Below are 16811 nucleotides of genomic sequence, written 5' to 3'. Positions count from 1 at the left end.
CGCCTGGGTGGCTCAGTTGGTTAAGCGACTGCCTTCGGCTCAGGTCATGATCCTGGAGTCCCTGGATCGAGTCCCGCATCGGGCTCCCTGCTCGGCAGGGAGCCTGCGTCTCCCTCTGACCCTCCCCCCTCTCATGTGCTCTCTCTCTCTCTCTCATTCTCTCTGTCTCAAATAAATAAATAAAATCTTTAAAAAAAAAAATTTTTTTTAAATTGCCTAAATATACCAATAGCAAAAACAAAACAAAACAAAAAGAAAATCACAGCCCTGACACACTCTTTATGTGGTGTCCTTCTAACCTTATTCATAAAGATAAAGAGTTTTGCTTAGTATCATGATAGTTGAGATTGCTTTCTATTTTTTCTTTTTTTACATTGAAGGCTTATAAACAATATACTAATTGTTAAATCATCTTCTCCATTGTCCCTTTGGGTTTGTATACACAAATGTATATACATGGTTATTCCTTGTTGTTGAACTCTATAGGTTGTTTCCAATTTTCTTGATGGTAATATTGCAGTGAACATTGTTATTCTTTTGAATAATTTCTTAGGATAAATTATCAGGGCTGGAATTATTGGGTAATACTGATTTAAAATTATAGAATATAAGTTTAGATAAAAACCTTTTGAAAATTGTCACTGTGTTTCGAGTGGCAACCCAAGTGAATACAAGATTAAATACAGCCTTTATGTAGATAACCATTTTTGGATACTCATATCGAAAGCAGTCAAGTTCTTGCATAGTAGTTACCAATAGACAGATTCAAACTGCTACTTGATTAAATAAAAGGCTACTTTGTTCCATTAGTTATTCTGTTTTTGAATGACAGTATAATTTCAGTTCTTTTATATATGGTATTTATAGATATTTTTAAAAAATATTTTGTTGACAAAAATATTAAGGTGGTACGAGTTACATGGTAAAATTAATATTACCCATGTCAACATTAAACAGTCAAGGTTTCAAATAAAAACTTTTTTCCCCAAAAAAATTTTATTAAAATTATGGCAAAACCCAAAATTAAGAAGTTAAACAAAAACTAATATGTAGGTGGTTTCCTGTTTAGATGTTGTCAATGTTGATATTCTTTTATAAGGACATTTGTTAAAAGTACTAGTTTTGCGGGGCACCCAGCTGGCTCAGTCGGTGGAGCATGCAACTCTTGATCTCAGGGTTGTAAGTTTGAGCCCCACATTGGGTTAAAGATTACTTAAATATAAAATCTTTAAAAACCAAAAAAAGCTCCAGTTTTTAATTCTACTTAGTAACATTGATTTATTTTTTGATTCAGTTATGTGCTAGTTTAGTATTTTAGTCTGTTGTCTTATTTGGTATATTCCCAGGTTTCTTATTAGATATGTATATAGTAGGCACTCAATAAATCTTTTAAGTTGAGTAAATAATTGAAGGTAGCTGTGGAAGAATGTAGCTAAGAAAGAACTATCAGGTAGTTTTACTATTGTTTTTAGAATCAAAGCATGCTTCTTTATGTTTCTTTTTAGTTAGCTTTGTTGACTAGGTATTGGGGCTTTTTTTTAAAGCCAGGTAAATAGTAATTTGTAAATTAGCATAAGGTAGTTTATTTATCAATTCTGTGTGCCATGTCTAATAAATACACAAAAATAGGATATTGTTTGGAAATACTTCAGGTGAAAAGAGGAGTATTGCTAATAAAATTTGAAACCTTAGATTTTAGGTAAGGAAATATTTTTAGTAATTGTAATAAATATGAAATTTCCTTTTAACCATTTTAGGGTGTTTATGGGCCAAAAGCGTATGTGGCAACCCAAGGACCTTTAGCAAATACAGTAATAGATTTTTGGAGGATGATATGGGAGTACAATGTCGTAGTAAGTAATTTAATTTTCATAATCTATTTTGAGAAGTATTATATGTAATGACATAGGATGTTTTGCTGAGTAAGGAATGAGAAGACTTTTTAGCCATAATGATATGTTAATTATAACTAATGTTTACTAAAAAGACTGAAATTGAAGTCTGGGATGTCTCATTCGAGTCTCACAAATTAGTTGAAATATTTTAAGGAGAGTGTGTGAATACTTTAAATCTTTTCCTCAGTCAGTTAACTAAGAAGATACCTACCAAGTAAGATGGATTAATAGATGGATAGAGGGATAGCTATGTGATAGAAGAAGAGTGAAGTCTTAATGGTAGAATATAGATGGTAGCTATACAGTGTTTACTGTAAGATTATTTCAGCTTTGCTATATGTTTGAAACATTACATTATAAAATGTTGGGATGAAGAAGCAAATCTAATAACCTTTTTGTTTAAAGACAGTATTAAATGCATTCAACTTTCAGATAATTTTATTAAATATATTTAAAATACCTTGGGTAAATGTTTGGTAAATATCCTAAAGGTGATATTTTAATGTAATTTCAAAAGTCAGAGGCCAGTCTATAAGGATCATAAAATTTAATTCAAATTAAATACATGATGTTAATTGAAGCCAATTTAATTTGTTGCTACATAGTTATCCCTGGATTGTAAGGTGTGATTTTGATCATTTCTTTAACTCCTACTTTTAATATTAAAATTGCTTTTTTTGACAGGCCAGGTATAATTTTACTCAGAGTAAAAAGTAATTCTTGAATTCATATTTTATTTAAAAAGTAAAACTGTGTTTAACTGATATAGTCTTTATCTCATCCCATCTCCTGTTTCCTTTTAGATCATTGTGATGGCCTGTCGAGAATTTGAGATGGGAAGGGTATGTATACCTATTAACACTTAAAGTAATTGTGGAGGATCCTTTTTATCACTTCATTTCTAGGGATATATGGTTCCTGGTTCTTTATTCTATTCTGAGCCTAAGTAGTTAAGGTAGATACTTCTTTTTTGTGTTCTGTTATTGGTTTTATTTGATAAAAGGAACATCATAATCTCTAAAAAGCACATAAACTTTTTTTTTTACATTTCATAAGTATGTTTTATGATACACTTAATAGATACTGTATTATTACTTAGTCTTTCGAAGTTTAATGGTGTTGTAAATAGAACACTATTTATGGGCTGCAGTAGAGAGGAATAAATTGAACAAATGAAAATTAATTCAATAAAGTAATTTTGATTAATTATATCAATTTATAGCTGGAATATTCTGATTTTTCTGAGAATACCACTAAAATTTTTTGTTTGTTCATACTATCTTCAAAAGCAAAGAGAACAAAATTCCTTAATCTGAAGTTTTTAACATTGGTATTTTTATACTCTGTGTAAGTAAAATTAGTTTTAAAACCATGTGATCTCCTACAGCATCAAGACCAACTAAGTCTTTATGTTGGTGGTGCTAATATATTTACAGAAAATAGGTATTAAATAAAACTTAAGTGTGGTCTTCTATAAATGTGACACATCAGACTTAGAAACAAATTATGTGGTGATTTGAATTTTCCTTATACTAATGTGGTACATTGGTTAAAGTAAAATTTTTTTAAATCTGCTTCACCCATCTCCACACCTACCCTCCCCTCTGGCAAAAAAGTTGTAAAACTTCTTGTTAAATTTTTTTCGGTAAAGGATATATTGCATAAAGAAAGATAGTGCATCTTTTAGTTATGTGAGACATTGTACTACATAAATCATTGGGAAACCAATGTACTGGTGTATTTTAACTAATAATTTTTGTCATTCCTCCCTATTAAATTCTTTACCAGTAGTGGAAGTATTAAGTAGTATTGGATAGAAAATTAATAGTCTAAGATTAGAAAATACACAAACCAATAAATTAAGTAATTAGGTTATCTGTTTAAGAATTGACAGGATATACTTCAATACCAGTATTATTAATTGTTTGTATTAGAAAATTTAAATTTCACTCTCCTACTGTTTAAGTTACTGTTAAGGTTTAGGATTTATTCCTCCTTTCATTTCTGTTAATGTTTGCCACTTGTATTTCAGTAATAATACTTGATGGAAAAAGGTCATACTGAGTACAGAATTTTTGAAGCTAAAGATTTTGTGATTCATAGTGTGTTGTTAGTAGTAAATTGTCAGTGAGTTAGGACCTATGAATTTATTTGATGAGCTTGACTGATTTTGACCTAATGGAAAGAACATAGATAATGAAATCAAATAAACCTACACTAGCATTTTGACCATGGTGCAGTGAACTATACCCTCTGAGCTTTAGTTTTCTTATCTATGAAACGAATGTGATGATTATAGATTATGCATGTATGATGTTTAGCACATAGTTTTTGGTGTCAATTGTTTATTAGTTTATACCTGGAATATAAATACCAATATATTCCTTACTTAGTTACAACCTGGAAAATTCTTCTTATAGCAAGTAGAGTGTTCTTTCTACTATCCCACAGATTTTATACCTAATGGGAATTCAGCTAGATATTATAGAGATTGTCATTTTACAAACATTAAAACTTGCCTGGCAACCCTTTATACTAAACAGACTTCTTGTGCCAGGCACTTTGTTTTTTTAAAGCAGTGTTTCTTTTCTAGAGGAGGATCTTTGCAATCTACTCTGTTGACCAAGCAGATAGCAATGAACTGCTTAGACACTTATATTAATAAAGTTCCTTTGAGTAATCTTGGAGAACAAATAGTAGCTTACCTTTAAGAACAGTTGGATAAGTGTAAGCTCTTCTAACACTTCGCCTACTGATGACAGTTTTTCTGTCTTCTGGGAAGAGCAACAAGCTGAACACTAGGGCACAGAATATTTGTAGAAGTTCAGGAAAAACTACCATATGGATTACTTACCGACTTTTTTTTTTTGGACAACAGAAAAAATGTGAACGCTATTGGCCTTTGTATGGAGAAGAACCTATAACATTTGCACCATTTAAAATTTCTTGTGTAAGTACTTAGTTATATACATATATATATATATATATATTATTCAGAAAATTGGGATGCTAGACTTATGAATAATTATAATATGATATGAACCCAGTTTTATATAAGCCAAGCATTCAATATTTCCATGTATACTTAATTATAATAAATATATATTAATAATAATGTTTGTTTTTTGGGGCCCCTGAGTGGCTCAGTCAGTTAGGTGGCTGACTCTTGATTTTGGCCCAGGTCATGATCTCAGGATCCTGGGATTGAGCCCCACATCAAGCTCCGTGCTTGGCAGGGAGTCTGCTTGAGGATTCTCTATCTCCCTCTTCTTTTGCCCCTCCCCCTTGCTCTCTCTCTCTCTCTCAAATAAATAAATCTTCAAAAAAATAATAATGTTTGTTTTTATACTGCTTTTAAATTTAAAAGCTTTGAAAATGATTTCATAAATGCGTAATTTCCTTTTACTTTATTATTTTAATTTTCTGTTAGTCTTTGTATATAAGTCGATAATAAATGTTGTATATAAGAGTAAACAGGGTAAAAAAAAAAAAAAAAAGAGTAAACAGGGTAACCTAGCTGTGCTTTGAGTGATCTATTTAGAAATTGGTATTAAAGTTGGGGTGCCTGGCTGGCTCAGTCAGTGGAGCATATGACCCTTAATCTCAAGGTAATTGGCATAAAGTAGTAGTTTCAAACTGAAATGGGAAAGAACCTTGATGACTGAAGTATAGTGTATCTTGTTAATCTTTCATATGTTTGTTACGCTATCCAGAAGTTTTGTAATTATATACAAAGATGGTTTTGAGAACTGCTTGATCCTATATGGCAGATAATTTATTATGAAACTTAAAATATATACCCATTTAATAAGCTCTAGAAATGAGTTAAATTCAAGTTCTAAAACTAACGCAGCCAAATCTGAGAAAATGAATTAAAAAACAAAAACAATGAAGGAAAAGCAAAAAAGAGAAGTAAAATATATGAGCTTTTAGAATAGAACCAACAATTTGCTTTTGTTACACCCAATGGCATCTTTTTTTTTTTTTTTAAGATTTTATTTATTTGACAGAGACACAGCGAGATAGGGAACACAAGCAGGGGGAGTGGGAGAGGGAGAAGCAGGCTTCCCGCTGAGCAGGGAGCCCGATGGTGGGGCTCTGTGGGGCTCAATCCCAGGACCCTGGGATCATGATCTGAGCCCAAGGCAGATGCTTAATGACTGAGCCACCCAGGCGCCCCCAGTGGCATCTTTCTTAATCACCTGAAGGAAATATGTTGTCTTATTTACTCAAACTCAAAGATTATGACTGAACATAGATGAAAATTAAATAACTTCCCTTTATTAGTTAAGGTTTTCCAGAGAAATAGAACCAGTAAGATATGCATATATAAAGAGAAAAAGATTATAGGGAATTGGCTCATACGATCATGGAGGCTGGCAAGTCCAAAGTCTGCAGGGTGGTCAACCAAGCTGGAGACCCAGGGAAATTGACAGTTTAGTTCCAGTCTGAAGACCAGCAACCTGGAAACTAGGGAGAGCTATTAGGGTAGCAGTTCTAGTCTAAAGGCAGGCAGGTTAGAGACCCAGAAGGGCTGATACTCACTTCCAGTTTAAAGACAATCTGCTGTAGAACCAGGAAGAGCCAATGTTGCTAATGAAAGTAGTATATTGGAGAATTCTCTCATTTGGGTAAGACTGGTCTTTTTGTTCTGATTGGAAGAGGGCCACTCCCACTATAGAGGCAATCTGCTCTACTCAAAAGTCCACAGATTTAAATATTAATCTTACCCAAAAACACATTCACAGGAACATGAAGAATAATGTTTGACTAAACATCTGGGAACTCCCATGGCCCAGGCAAATTGACACATGAAATTAACCATCACATTCTCCATTGCACAATGACTTGTTTCTAACCTTGTTTTCTGTGGTTAAGTAAAATATAATTTCTGTGATTTCATTTGTCTCTGGTGAGTTAAAGAAGTCCATAATTTTATGACTTACTTGTACTTAATGGCTTTTAAATTCCTCTGATGCATACACAAAGTTTATTGCTTTCTAAGTTGATGTAGAAAAGGACTCAAGGTGTTTACACTGTCTCCTCTATAAATGCAATGTGATTTTTGTAATGTTAACTATATCTCATAGTTGAATTGCCTGGATTTAATAAGCAGCCAATATTTTAAAGTCCTGGTTAGAATTAACTGTTTGTGGGTTAAATATAAATTTTTAAAATCCTACTGTATTTCATGTTATTTGGAATGGATTAAAAACCAGTACATACTGCTTTGTGTATTTCTATGAGGGAACACCTCCCTCCTCAGCAATCCATAAAGTATTCTACAATATTAAGTCCCTGAACAGTTCAGGAAACCTATTTTCTGTGCAGTATAGTTGTGTTGAACATTTGTAAGTTTAAATATAATGAGATATCTGTACTAAATGTTATAATTCAAGTGAAAACAAATAGTGCTTAACATTCAACAACTAAATGAGTTGAAATTTTTGAAGAGTTGGGGTTCAAGATTAGTAAACAACATTTAAAATAATAGAAGAAAGAAAGAAATAGATTTTCATTTGGAAAAACATGATTTGACTTTTTTGGGTGATTTTTAAAATTGAACTAAAAGATAATTTAAAAAGTCCCTGTAAGAGATTTGATTTGATTAGCAGTAGCTGATTTGACTTGTCAATATTGGGATTGATCCATGCTAAAGAAGCAAAATTCTTTCAAGATTTCAAATGGAAAGTAATTTGTATGTCTTGTGGTTATTTCTGACAACTCAGGATTTCTTATCACTGATGTAAAAACAAAAATCAAGTTTATAGGGACACCTGGATGTCTCAGTCTGTTAAGTGTCTGACTGTTCATTTCGGCTCAGGTCATGATCTCAGGGTTGTGGGATCAAGCCCTGAGTTCGGCTCCATACTCAGTGGGGAGTCTGTTTGGAATTCTCTCTCTCCTCTCCCCCTGCTCTCATGCTTCCTCTCTCTTTCTCTCTCTCTCAAATAAATAAATCTTTAAAAAAAATTAAGTTTATAATTAGAAAGCAGGTTGGTGAAAATAGCCATAGTAAGTGACTTGACTACTTGGCATTCGGTTTTTGAGACTGAGAAAAGACAGTATCAGAAGCTCTCTTGGTTTGGGGATGAGAAAGAGGGTAAAGTATTGGTGGGAAAGGGAGGACTACCTAGGAGGAACTTAGTCATATGTTGCTGCATGTAACCACTTAGACCAGGTGTTGGCACACTATGCCTAGGTCAGTCTGACCCACTGCCTGTTTTGTAAATATTTACTAGAATACAACCATGCCCATTAATTTACATATTTGCCTATCACAACAGCAAAGTTGAGTAGACAAAAGACTTTATGGCCCACAATGCCAGAATATTTACTATCTAGCCTTTCTTAGTAAGGAAAAGTTAAGTCTAGGGGCTTCTGGCTGGCTCAGTCAATGGAGCCTGTGACTTTTGATCTCAGGGTTGTAAGTTCAGGCCCCACATTGGGTGTAGAGATTACTTAAAAAATAATAATAAAATCAAATTAAAAAAAAAGTTAAGTCTTGGACCAGTGTTTTCATCCATACTCCTTTTTTTTTGTTGAAAATAAAAACATAAACTTCCTCTTTAATGTTATTTGAAAAGTTCAAAATGAACTGCTGTGATTTAAAAAATTAAAGCAGGAATAATATTGAATATTCTTTTTATTAAAAAACAGCACATCCTGTTGTTCTTGACAGTCACCACCCTAGATTATCTGTGGTTTTATATACAAAAGCAGAAAGAATAGTTTCCTAAGGGACAAACTGATATAGTGGCTTCATTCTAATACTTTGACAAATGATACTGAGAGACTTGTAAAGTAATGGTTATGTTGTCATCAATCAAAATAGTAATTTGGAATTTTATGAGTGCATCTTCTTCCTTCCCAAGTCTACATCCAGTTAACTGAGAGGTGAGTGTTAGTTAGGGAAAATCAGGCTTTAGGGAAAGATAAAATAGTTGAAGATGGTAGTGGGTACTGAACAGTGTACATTTTGTATTATTTTTGTTATATAATTCTGGGGATGGTTGTAACTTTGCAAATATTTTATTGGATGATAGACTTGGTTAAGTAATTGGTTAGCAGACACTTCTGGGTTTTTGTTTTTGGTTTTTAACTGTAAGTAAAACTTAGATAAACAACTTGGTGACTTTTAGAATGGTTTTTTATTTGTTTTGGAGAGAGAGTGTGCGGTGGGAGGGGTGGGTAGAGGGAGAGAGAGAATCTTAAGCAGGCTCACACCCAGCACAGAGCCTGTTGTGGGTCTTGATCTCACGACTTGAGATCATGACCTGAGCCAAAATCAAGTCTGACGCTTAACTGACTGAGCCATCCAGGTGCCCTAGAATGGTTGTTTTTGTAATTACCAGGTATACCTGGAATTTTAATGGTTAATTTTATATTGTGGACTTTAAATACAAGGTTATTGTTTGTTTTGGTGTGTTTGTTTTTGTTTCAGTGTTCTCACTGACTCACAAGTGTTTTCCTTTATTTTAGGAGGCTGAACAAGCAAGAACAGACTACTTCATTAGGACACTCTTACTTGAATTTCAAAATGTAAGTATTTTCCATTTAGAGACAGTTTCTGAGGATAGTTTTTAAAGAGGATATATAAATTGTATGCCATCTTATCTTACATAGTTAAGGAAGTTTGTTAATTATTTCCCTTATTAAAATAATAAAGAAGAAAATCAGAGTATAACATTTTATTTAGTATTTTCAGCCTTAAGCTTATAAAATTAGATAAAGTAATATAAATTTTAACTTAAAACAATTTTCCTAAATTTACTATATTTGGAATATTTGGTTCTTTGCTGCAAATATTTTTCCTCTATTACAGTAAGCAGATTATAGCATTGTTTACAAAATTATTATTTTTTTTTTTTTAAAGATTTTATTTATTTGACAGAGAGAGACACAGAGAGAGAGGGAACGTAAGCAGGGGGAGTGGGAGGGGGAGAAGCAGGCCTCCCGCGGAGCAGGGAGCCCGATGTGGGGCTTGATCCCAGGACCCTGGGAACATGACCTGAGCCGAAGGCAGACGCTTAACGACTGAGCCACCCAGGCGCCCCTGTTTACAAAATTATTACCCAGTTTTGCTAGTTTACAACTTTATCGAAACAAACCACCATCAAAGCTAAGTCTTCATTTAGATAGATATTATTTTTACTTGAGGCCTTTGACTTTAGTGTTTCAGATCTATATAAAATAATTTTCTAGGAAGAAATCAAAGAAAATCTGATGGACATTAGAGAATGCCATTTATTGGTTTCTTCCTCGATCTCTGTATTTTTATTATTTTAATTTTTTAAACCATTATGAACAATTAAGCATGTCCATAAAGTGCATCATTCTTCCTCAACTATTATATTTGTAAACATACTTATAGCTCCTACCTTCCTGTTTACAAGTAGACATGGTTCCAGCACTCCATACTTTGAGAACCACTGATCTAAAATAAGGAAATGGATTGGGGTTGGACGAGTTTTGTTTCTGATTTTCTTTTTCAGTTTAAACATTCTGTTAGTCTTCTAATTACAGTAGATTTGAACACAGTGCTTACGATATATTGCTCATCCATTTACTGTGGATTAATTAAAAAATATGCATAGTGTAAGGGTTAAAAGTGCACACTCTGCAGGTGCTTGGGTTCAGACCCGCATTTGTCACTTGCTGTGAAACATTAGGCAAGTTATTTAATCTTTCTGTCTTAATTTACTTACCTATGAAACGCGGATAGTATTAACAGTGCCTTTCTCATAGCATCACATGGAGAATAAGTAAATTGTTATATGTGAAGACCTTATATCAATACTTGGTATATGAGAGTCAATAAATCTAGTTATTTATTTTTTTAAGGCATTGTTAAATACCACATAAATATATTACAAATGACAGTAAAGTGAGATGTGCAGCTTTTATGTATGCTTTAAAATTTGTAGTGTCTTTTTATAACTGTTGAATTACTGTTATTCTTGAAGGAATCTCGTAGGCTATATCAGTTTCATTATGTGAACTGGCCAGACCATGATGTTCCCACATCATTTGATTCTATTCTGGACATGATAAGCTTAATGAGGAAATACCAAGAACATGAAGATGTGCCTATTTGTATTCATTGCAGGTACAAAAGAATTTTCCAAATATTTAAATACTTTGGAATATAAGTGGCATTATAATATGGGTGAAGTTTGGTATTTTGAAACCTAATTTTTGGAATTACCAAGAGAGAGAGGTCATTATATTGGTTTCCAAATAGTAAAAGCTATCTGAATCCTGAGGAAATTTTTCTTCTCTTAATTTTTAATTTACGTTGGATTCTTCTAAAAGACTTAGATAATACTTATTTCATAAAACTGCTATCAGTTTCTCTAAGTGACTTGTATCTACATTCACATTTGTTATAAAGAGTAAATGAAATTTCTCAGACTCAAAAATTTACTGGTTAGTTAAATAGTTCAGAGATTTTTTTAGTGGAGACAGAACGCCAAAGATAGTTTTTCTTATCCAGTAGGTCTGATTGTAATGCTTATTAGTGAGTTGAAAAGGCTGCTTTTTATTTATGGGCCAGAAAGGTGACTTGCTGATGGACATGTGGGAATCAGTTAACAACTTGGTTAATTAAAAAATATTTTTCTATAGTTAATTCAGTGGTTAATTGACCATTTAATTAAGTAGTTGGCTGTTTAAGAAGAAAAAATCTAATTATAGTAATTGCTTTGACTTGACTTCTTCAGAAGTTAGTCACAATCATTTTTTGTTCTATCAGTGTTGCCCAATGTATATAGTTCATAAATCCAATTTGATAGGAAGGTTTTCCTTTAAAAAATTAAATAGACCATTTAATATTTTTAAACAGCCAAAATAGTATTTTAACTGTAGTGACATACATAAGAGAAAGGAAATCACTTACAATCCCAGTAGAGGTGCTCATTGTTAAAACTTGAGTATATGTCCTTCAGTGTGTGTGTATATTTTTAAAGAATGTTTCCCCATGTAATATAATTGTGTACATTTTTCTAAATCATATAACTATTCTTTCTACAATGAATTATGACTGCCCTATACTTTATATTTAACTTCCATTCCTTGGCATTTACTATGCCTCCCCCATCCTTTTTCATCTATTTTCATTTTTTTAAACATTTATTTATTTTAAAATATTTTATTTGTCAGAGAGAGAGAGAGCAAGAGCACACAAGCAGGGGGAGCTGCAGGTAGAGGGAGAAGCAGGCTCCCCACTGGGCAGATCACTGGGCATGATCTGATTTGGCTCAGATCATGACCTGAGCCAAAGGCAGATGCTTAACCAACTGAGTCACCCAGGCGTCCCCTTTTTCATGTTAAACAATAGTTTAAATGTCCAAGTGGCTGTCTTTGTAGTGAAATCTTTGAGCACATCTGTAATTACTTCATTAGGATAGATATAAGCAAATGGGATTCCTAAGTGAAAGAACATGAACTTTTTCGTGCTTTTAACACATATTTTAAATTCTGTTATCCATAAAGCTAATGCTGATTATAATGAGTCAGTTTGTGGGGTGCCCGTTTTCCTGTACTGTCCCCAATACTGTTATCTTCTTGTTTGTTTGATTTAATGCCTGAATGACAGGCCACCTTTTTTTTTTTCTTGGTAGTTTATATTCTTTTGTGACTTGTTTGTTTGTATACTTTGCCAATTATTTCATAGCAGGCATTCATCTCTTAATTATGTTATAAATTCTTCATGTATCTTTATATATTGAGGTTGTTAACTTTTAATCATGTTGTAAGTAGCATGGTTTTTAAATGGCTTTTATTCTGCCAGTCTTTTGCCACACATAAATTTTAAGTTGTTATGTAGTCAGAGTTGTGAATCTTCATTTATGATTTCTGTCCATTGAGATGCTTAGAAAGTTCTTCTGTAACAGTCGTACATAAACTACCTTTTTAGCACTTTTATAGGTTTTTTGTAAACATATTTCTAATCCACCTGGAATTTTTTTTTATGATTAAGGTATAAGGTAAGAATCCAGCTTTTGCTCTTGTTAGGCTTACTTTCCCTGTATCATTTATTGAATGGTCTAATCTTTCTCCTTTCATGGGACAATTCACCATTATGTAATACTTACATATACTTGGATGTGTTTTTGAATTTTGCATTATGTTTCATCAGTCTGGTTGTGTATGTCTTTGTAAGGTCACACTTTTAACCATCAAATTTAAATATATGTCATTTAGCCCCTAGTAACTAATGCAGTATGCTAGAACTGTTTTGATGTGAGGAATTGATAAATGTATCAACAGTTAAAAGTTAATATTACTGATGTCCGTTAAGAGCTTTTTAAAAATCATACTAAGTTGCTTATAGATGTATTTTATTAGGAAATCTTAGATGACATGTTTGACAAACTACTCATCTTTCTAAAGGTTTTGAAATATGTATTAAAATGCTACCCAACTTTTTTTCTACCTAAAAATTATTCTGGAGATATCAGTAATATCTTTAATTACTCAGAGTGATTCTCAGTCCTGAGGAGCATGTCTCCTATATCCCTCTAGTTGAGAATCAGTTGCTCTAACGTACTTTTGTCATGTTTTAAAATACAAAAATCCTGCAGAATTTTACTCTACGTTCTCCAGGTTCTATTATTTCTTTAGGAGATGGGAGTGCATCACTCGTCTTTGTTCTTCTGGTGAAATCACTGCTACTGTTCAAACCAATTTCTAGGGCTTGTGGTACTCCTCATCTTTTCTATACCTTTTGCAGATTGAAATGATTTATTGTTTCCTCCTCTACTCTAAGGCACCAGAGCCATATTTGACGTAAATTACATTTCTCTCTGCAAGTTATTATGTTGGCAAGACAGGATTTTCCGAGGTAGAATTAGACTTACAAAGTAAAAGCTGCTAGGTATTTTGTGAATCACTTAGGTATTCTCTGAATCTTGGAAGTTCCCTGAATTAAACAAAAACAAGATATAAATACTAATGTTAAAGATGTTTGCCATGCATACACTTTAAGTTATGATTTGTTTACTAAGATAGTAGAATATTGTCAAATTTCTTAAATGATTTTTTTTGCTTCTGAAAATTGTGTTCATCCACATTTATTTTATAGTTCTTTTATGACAAAAACCAAATTGTTCTTTCAAATTTTATATTTATAGTGCAGGCTGTGGAAGAACAGGTGCCATTTGTGCCATAGATTATACGTGGAATTTACTAAAAGCTGGGGTAAGAATAATTTTTATATAGCATTATATCCAATTGATGTATTATTATTTTCCGACTTAATGATAAATTGCAGTAAATTATAACATGTGTTTCGTTATACATGTTACTTATTTAGAAATAGCTTTACTCTGTAAGGAAAAAGGTAGTGGAACTGGAAAAGGTATAAATGATGTTTATTACCTTGAGATAATGCATGAGGCAGCAAGGTAAACATGTTACCACCCCTGTGTTCCATGTGAATTGATACCCGCATTTAGAATGTAAAATCTGGGTTGACTTCTCCAAATACAGAATCTTCATTGCCTTTTATATTTATTCCAGGTATAAGTGTTATCAATTCAATAAATATTTATGCCTAAATGGAAATATTATTTTATAGTGGTTAAGGATGTTGAGTCTGGAGCCAAACTGCCCAGATTAAAATTCAGTCATTCACTGTCTGGGATTTTGATCAAATTACTTAATTTCATTGTGCCTCGATTCTTTCAACAGAAAATGGGAATCGTAATATTAATAACTCATAAGAAATAAACTAACTTTGTAAAGTTCCTTAGAACTATGTGTGTCCTATATCAAGTGCTCAGTTCAGTGTTAGTTTTCATTAAAACCGGTGTTACTGTTGTTACTACCACTACTATTTCAAAGACGTTGTGTTCAATACTATGGAGGATATAGAAGTAAGTAAAACACAGTCCTCGTTACAGATTTGAAAAACGTTGTTGTCTCATTGTATGTAGATTTGCTTCTCTTACTGGCTCTGTAGTATTCATTTTCTATGCATTAGGAAGAAGTTTTTAATTCTTTATAGCTTTTTAAAAAATTATTTTTTTAAACACTATGCCCAGCATGGGGCTTGAACTCACAACCCCGAGATCAAGAGTCACATAACTCTACTCACTGAGCCAGCCGGGTTGCCCCCTTTATAGCTTTAAGGTGTGTTTCTGTGTCTTTATCTTGTATCAAATAGGATTAATAAAATATTTAGTTTCTTTTTTTTCCCTTCCTTCCTTCCTCTATTCTTTCTCTTTTTCCCCCTGCCTTAACATTTTTCAATTTTGCTAGGGAATATTTAAATTTTAAACTTTCTTCAAAAGCCCTTTGGGGTTAAATTTTATTTTTGTATTCCTCAAAAATGTAATCATCTCCTGATACTCAAATGAAAATTTTTAAGTGAACAAAATTTAACTAGGATTCTAACCCATTTTAACATAAAAGTCAAAGATTAAAACTGGGATGGAAAGAGGCATTTAAATAAATGCCAGTAAGCAGAAAAAACATCTGGTCATTCCACAAGTTGTGTATTTTGAACATAGTCCTCATTTGATTGTGTTTGGCGTAACATATATATAATCTCATGTTTTAGCTTAGGACTTGATGTAAAAATCTTTTTTTTTTTTTAAGATTTTATTTATTCATGAAAGAGAGAGCACGAGCGGGGGGAGGGGCAAAGGGAGAGGGAGAAGCAGACTCTGCTGAGCAGGTAGCCTGATACGGGACTCAGTCCCAGGACCCTGGGATCATGACCTGAGCCAAAGGCAGACGCTTAACCAACTGAGCCACCCCGGTGCCCTGTGAAAATCTTTTGATGTATATAAAGACTCTCAAACAGTAGACCTGGGAATCTTTTTAACTCTTCTTCTTTATCACTCCAAAATATTCTTGTTGATCACCAAGTTCTAATAGTTCTGCCTCAGAAGTGTGCCTCAAATCTGTTTGTACCTTTCTTTTTTTAGATTCCTTCAGTAAACTTCTACCAGTTTCTCCCTTTCAGACTCTGATCTTCCCTGCTGCAAAGCAGACTGAGTATCAGATCTGCTCATGTCAGTGTTACCTCTTGTAGTAGTTCTAATTCCAGATGTACCAAAGAATTGTCAGGGATGTTTCACAGTCTCCAGAGACCTGGCTGAGGGATCTGTATTTTTACCAGCTTTCTTAGTTGGTTCTTATGTAGCCAGCCCAGGAAACAGTGGCCTGTGGAATAAGTTCAAACTCTATTATGTTTACAGTCTGATTCCAGGTAGCCTTATCTTCTTTCCTCCTTAAATACCTCTCCTTCTTTCAGTTTTAGGCTGTATCAAGCTTCTGAATTCCCCAAAAAGATTATACATTTAATCTGCCATGCTTATGTATATTTCCTTCACTTTTTACTCCACACACCAATCAGAGTTAGTCACAGCGTCTCTATTCCCACTGCACTGCAATTATGCCTTGGCTGGATATTTATTTGTTCACTTATCTCACTGGCTTGACTGCTGAGGGTCCAGAATAACTTTGTATCTTCAATGCCCACAACAATGTCTGATGGCTGGTAGGTAGTGCTCAGTAAATGTTTTCAGTCATCCAGCATGTATATAAGGTCTGTTTGAGAAGTTACAGGTCCACATGAAAAAGAGTTGATGTGTTAAATTCTTTGTTTTAGAAAATACCAGAGGAATTTAATGTATTTAATTTAATACAAGAAATGAGAACACAAAGGCATTCTGCAGTGCAAACTAAGGTATAGTTTTTTGTTTCACTTTATATAGACTGTATTTTTTTAAATATCTTCTTGGTTTGTTTTGGTTTTTTTTCAAATGTCTTTTCCCTTGTTCATCATGTCATCTCCCTAATAGGAGCAGTATGAGCTTGTTCATAGAGCTATCGCCCAACTGTTTGAAAAACAGCTACAGCTATATGAAATTCATGGAGCCCAGAAACTTGCTGATGGAGTGGTAG

At 33.2% G+C, this 16811-nt stretch overlaps 2 protein-coding genes across 9 annotated transcripts in view; one reads left to right on the top strand and one right to left on the bottom strand.

Moving 5' to 3' along the window:
• LOC145716378 (uncharacterized) overlaps nt 1–16811 on the bottom strand; it is a 116958-nt gene that overhangs the window by 37651 nt on the left and 62496 nt on the right. For 4 of the 5 annotated variants that reach the window (XR_014139009.1, XR_014139010.1, XM_081799665.1 and 1 more), the window contains exon 3: nt 4601–4693. The exons of the other annotated variant lie outside the window; for it this stretch is intronic. Coding sequence is in view for 2 of the 4 variants with exons in the window: in XM_081799665.1 (XP_081655791.1) it covers nt 4601–4693 (93 nt within the window). In the remaining 2 variants the exon portion in view is untranslated. The remainder of the gene's footprint in view (nt 1–4600; nt 4694–16811) is intronic. 5 annotated transcript variants of the gene reach the window in all.
• PTPN12 (protein tyrosine phosphatase non-receptor type 12) overlaps nt 1–16811 on the top strand; it is a 57320-nt gene that overhangs the window by 16866 nt on the left and 23643 nt on the right. For all 4 annotated transcript variants that reach the window (XM_081799658.1, XM_081799657.1, XM_081799656.1 and 1 more), the window contains 8 exons: nt 1758–1853; nt 2699–2737; nt 4774–4845; nt 9378–9437; nt 10862–11004; nt 14030–14096; nt 16516–16593; nt 16709–16807. In XM_081799658.1, coding sequence (XP_081655784.1) covers nt 1758–1853; nt 2699–2737; nt 4774–4845; nt 9378–9437; nt 10862–11004; nt 14030–14096; nt 16516–16593; nt 16709–16807 — 654 coding nt within the window. The remainder of the gene's footprint in view (nt 1–1757; nt 1854–2698; nt 2738–4773; nt 4846–9377; nt 9438–10861; nt 11005–14029; nt 14097–16515; nt 16594–16708; nt 16808–16811) is intronic.

Source organism: Leptonychotes weddellii, chromosome 12 (assembly GCF_054177405.1).
Source record: "Leptonychotes weddellii isolate Sample4059 chromosome 12, ASM5417740v2, whole genome shotgun sequence".
Lineage (NCBI taxonomy): Eukaryota > Metazoa > Chordata > Mammalia > Carnivora > Phocidae > Leptonychotes > Leptonychotes weddellii.
The sequence above is the reverse complement of the archived record's forward strand: the minus strand, read 5'-3'. Positions and strand labels throughout refer to the sequence as shown.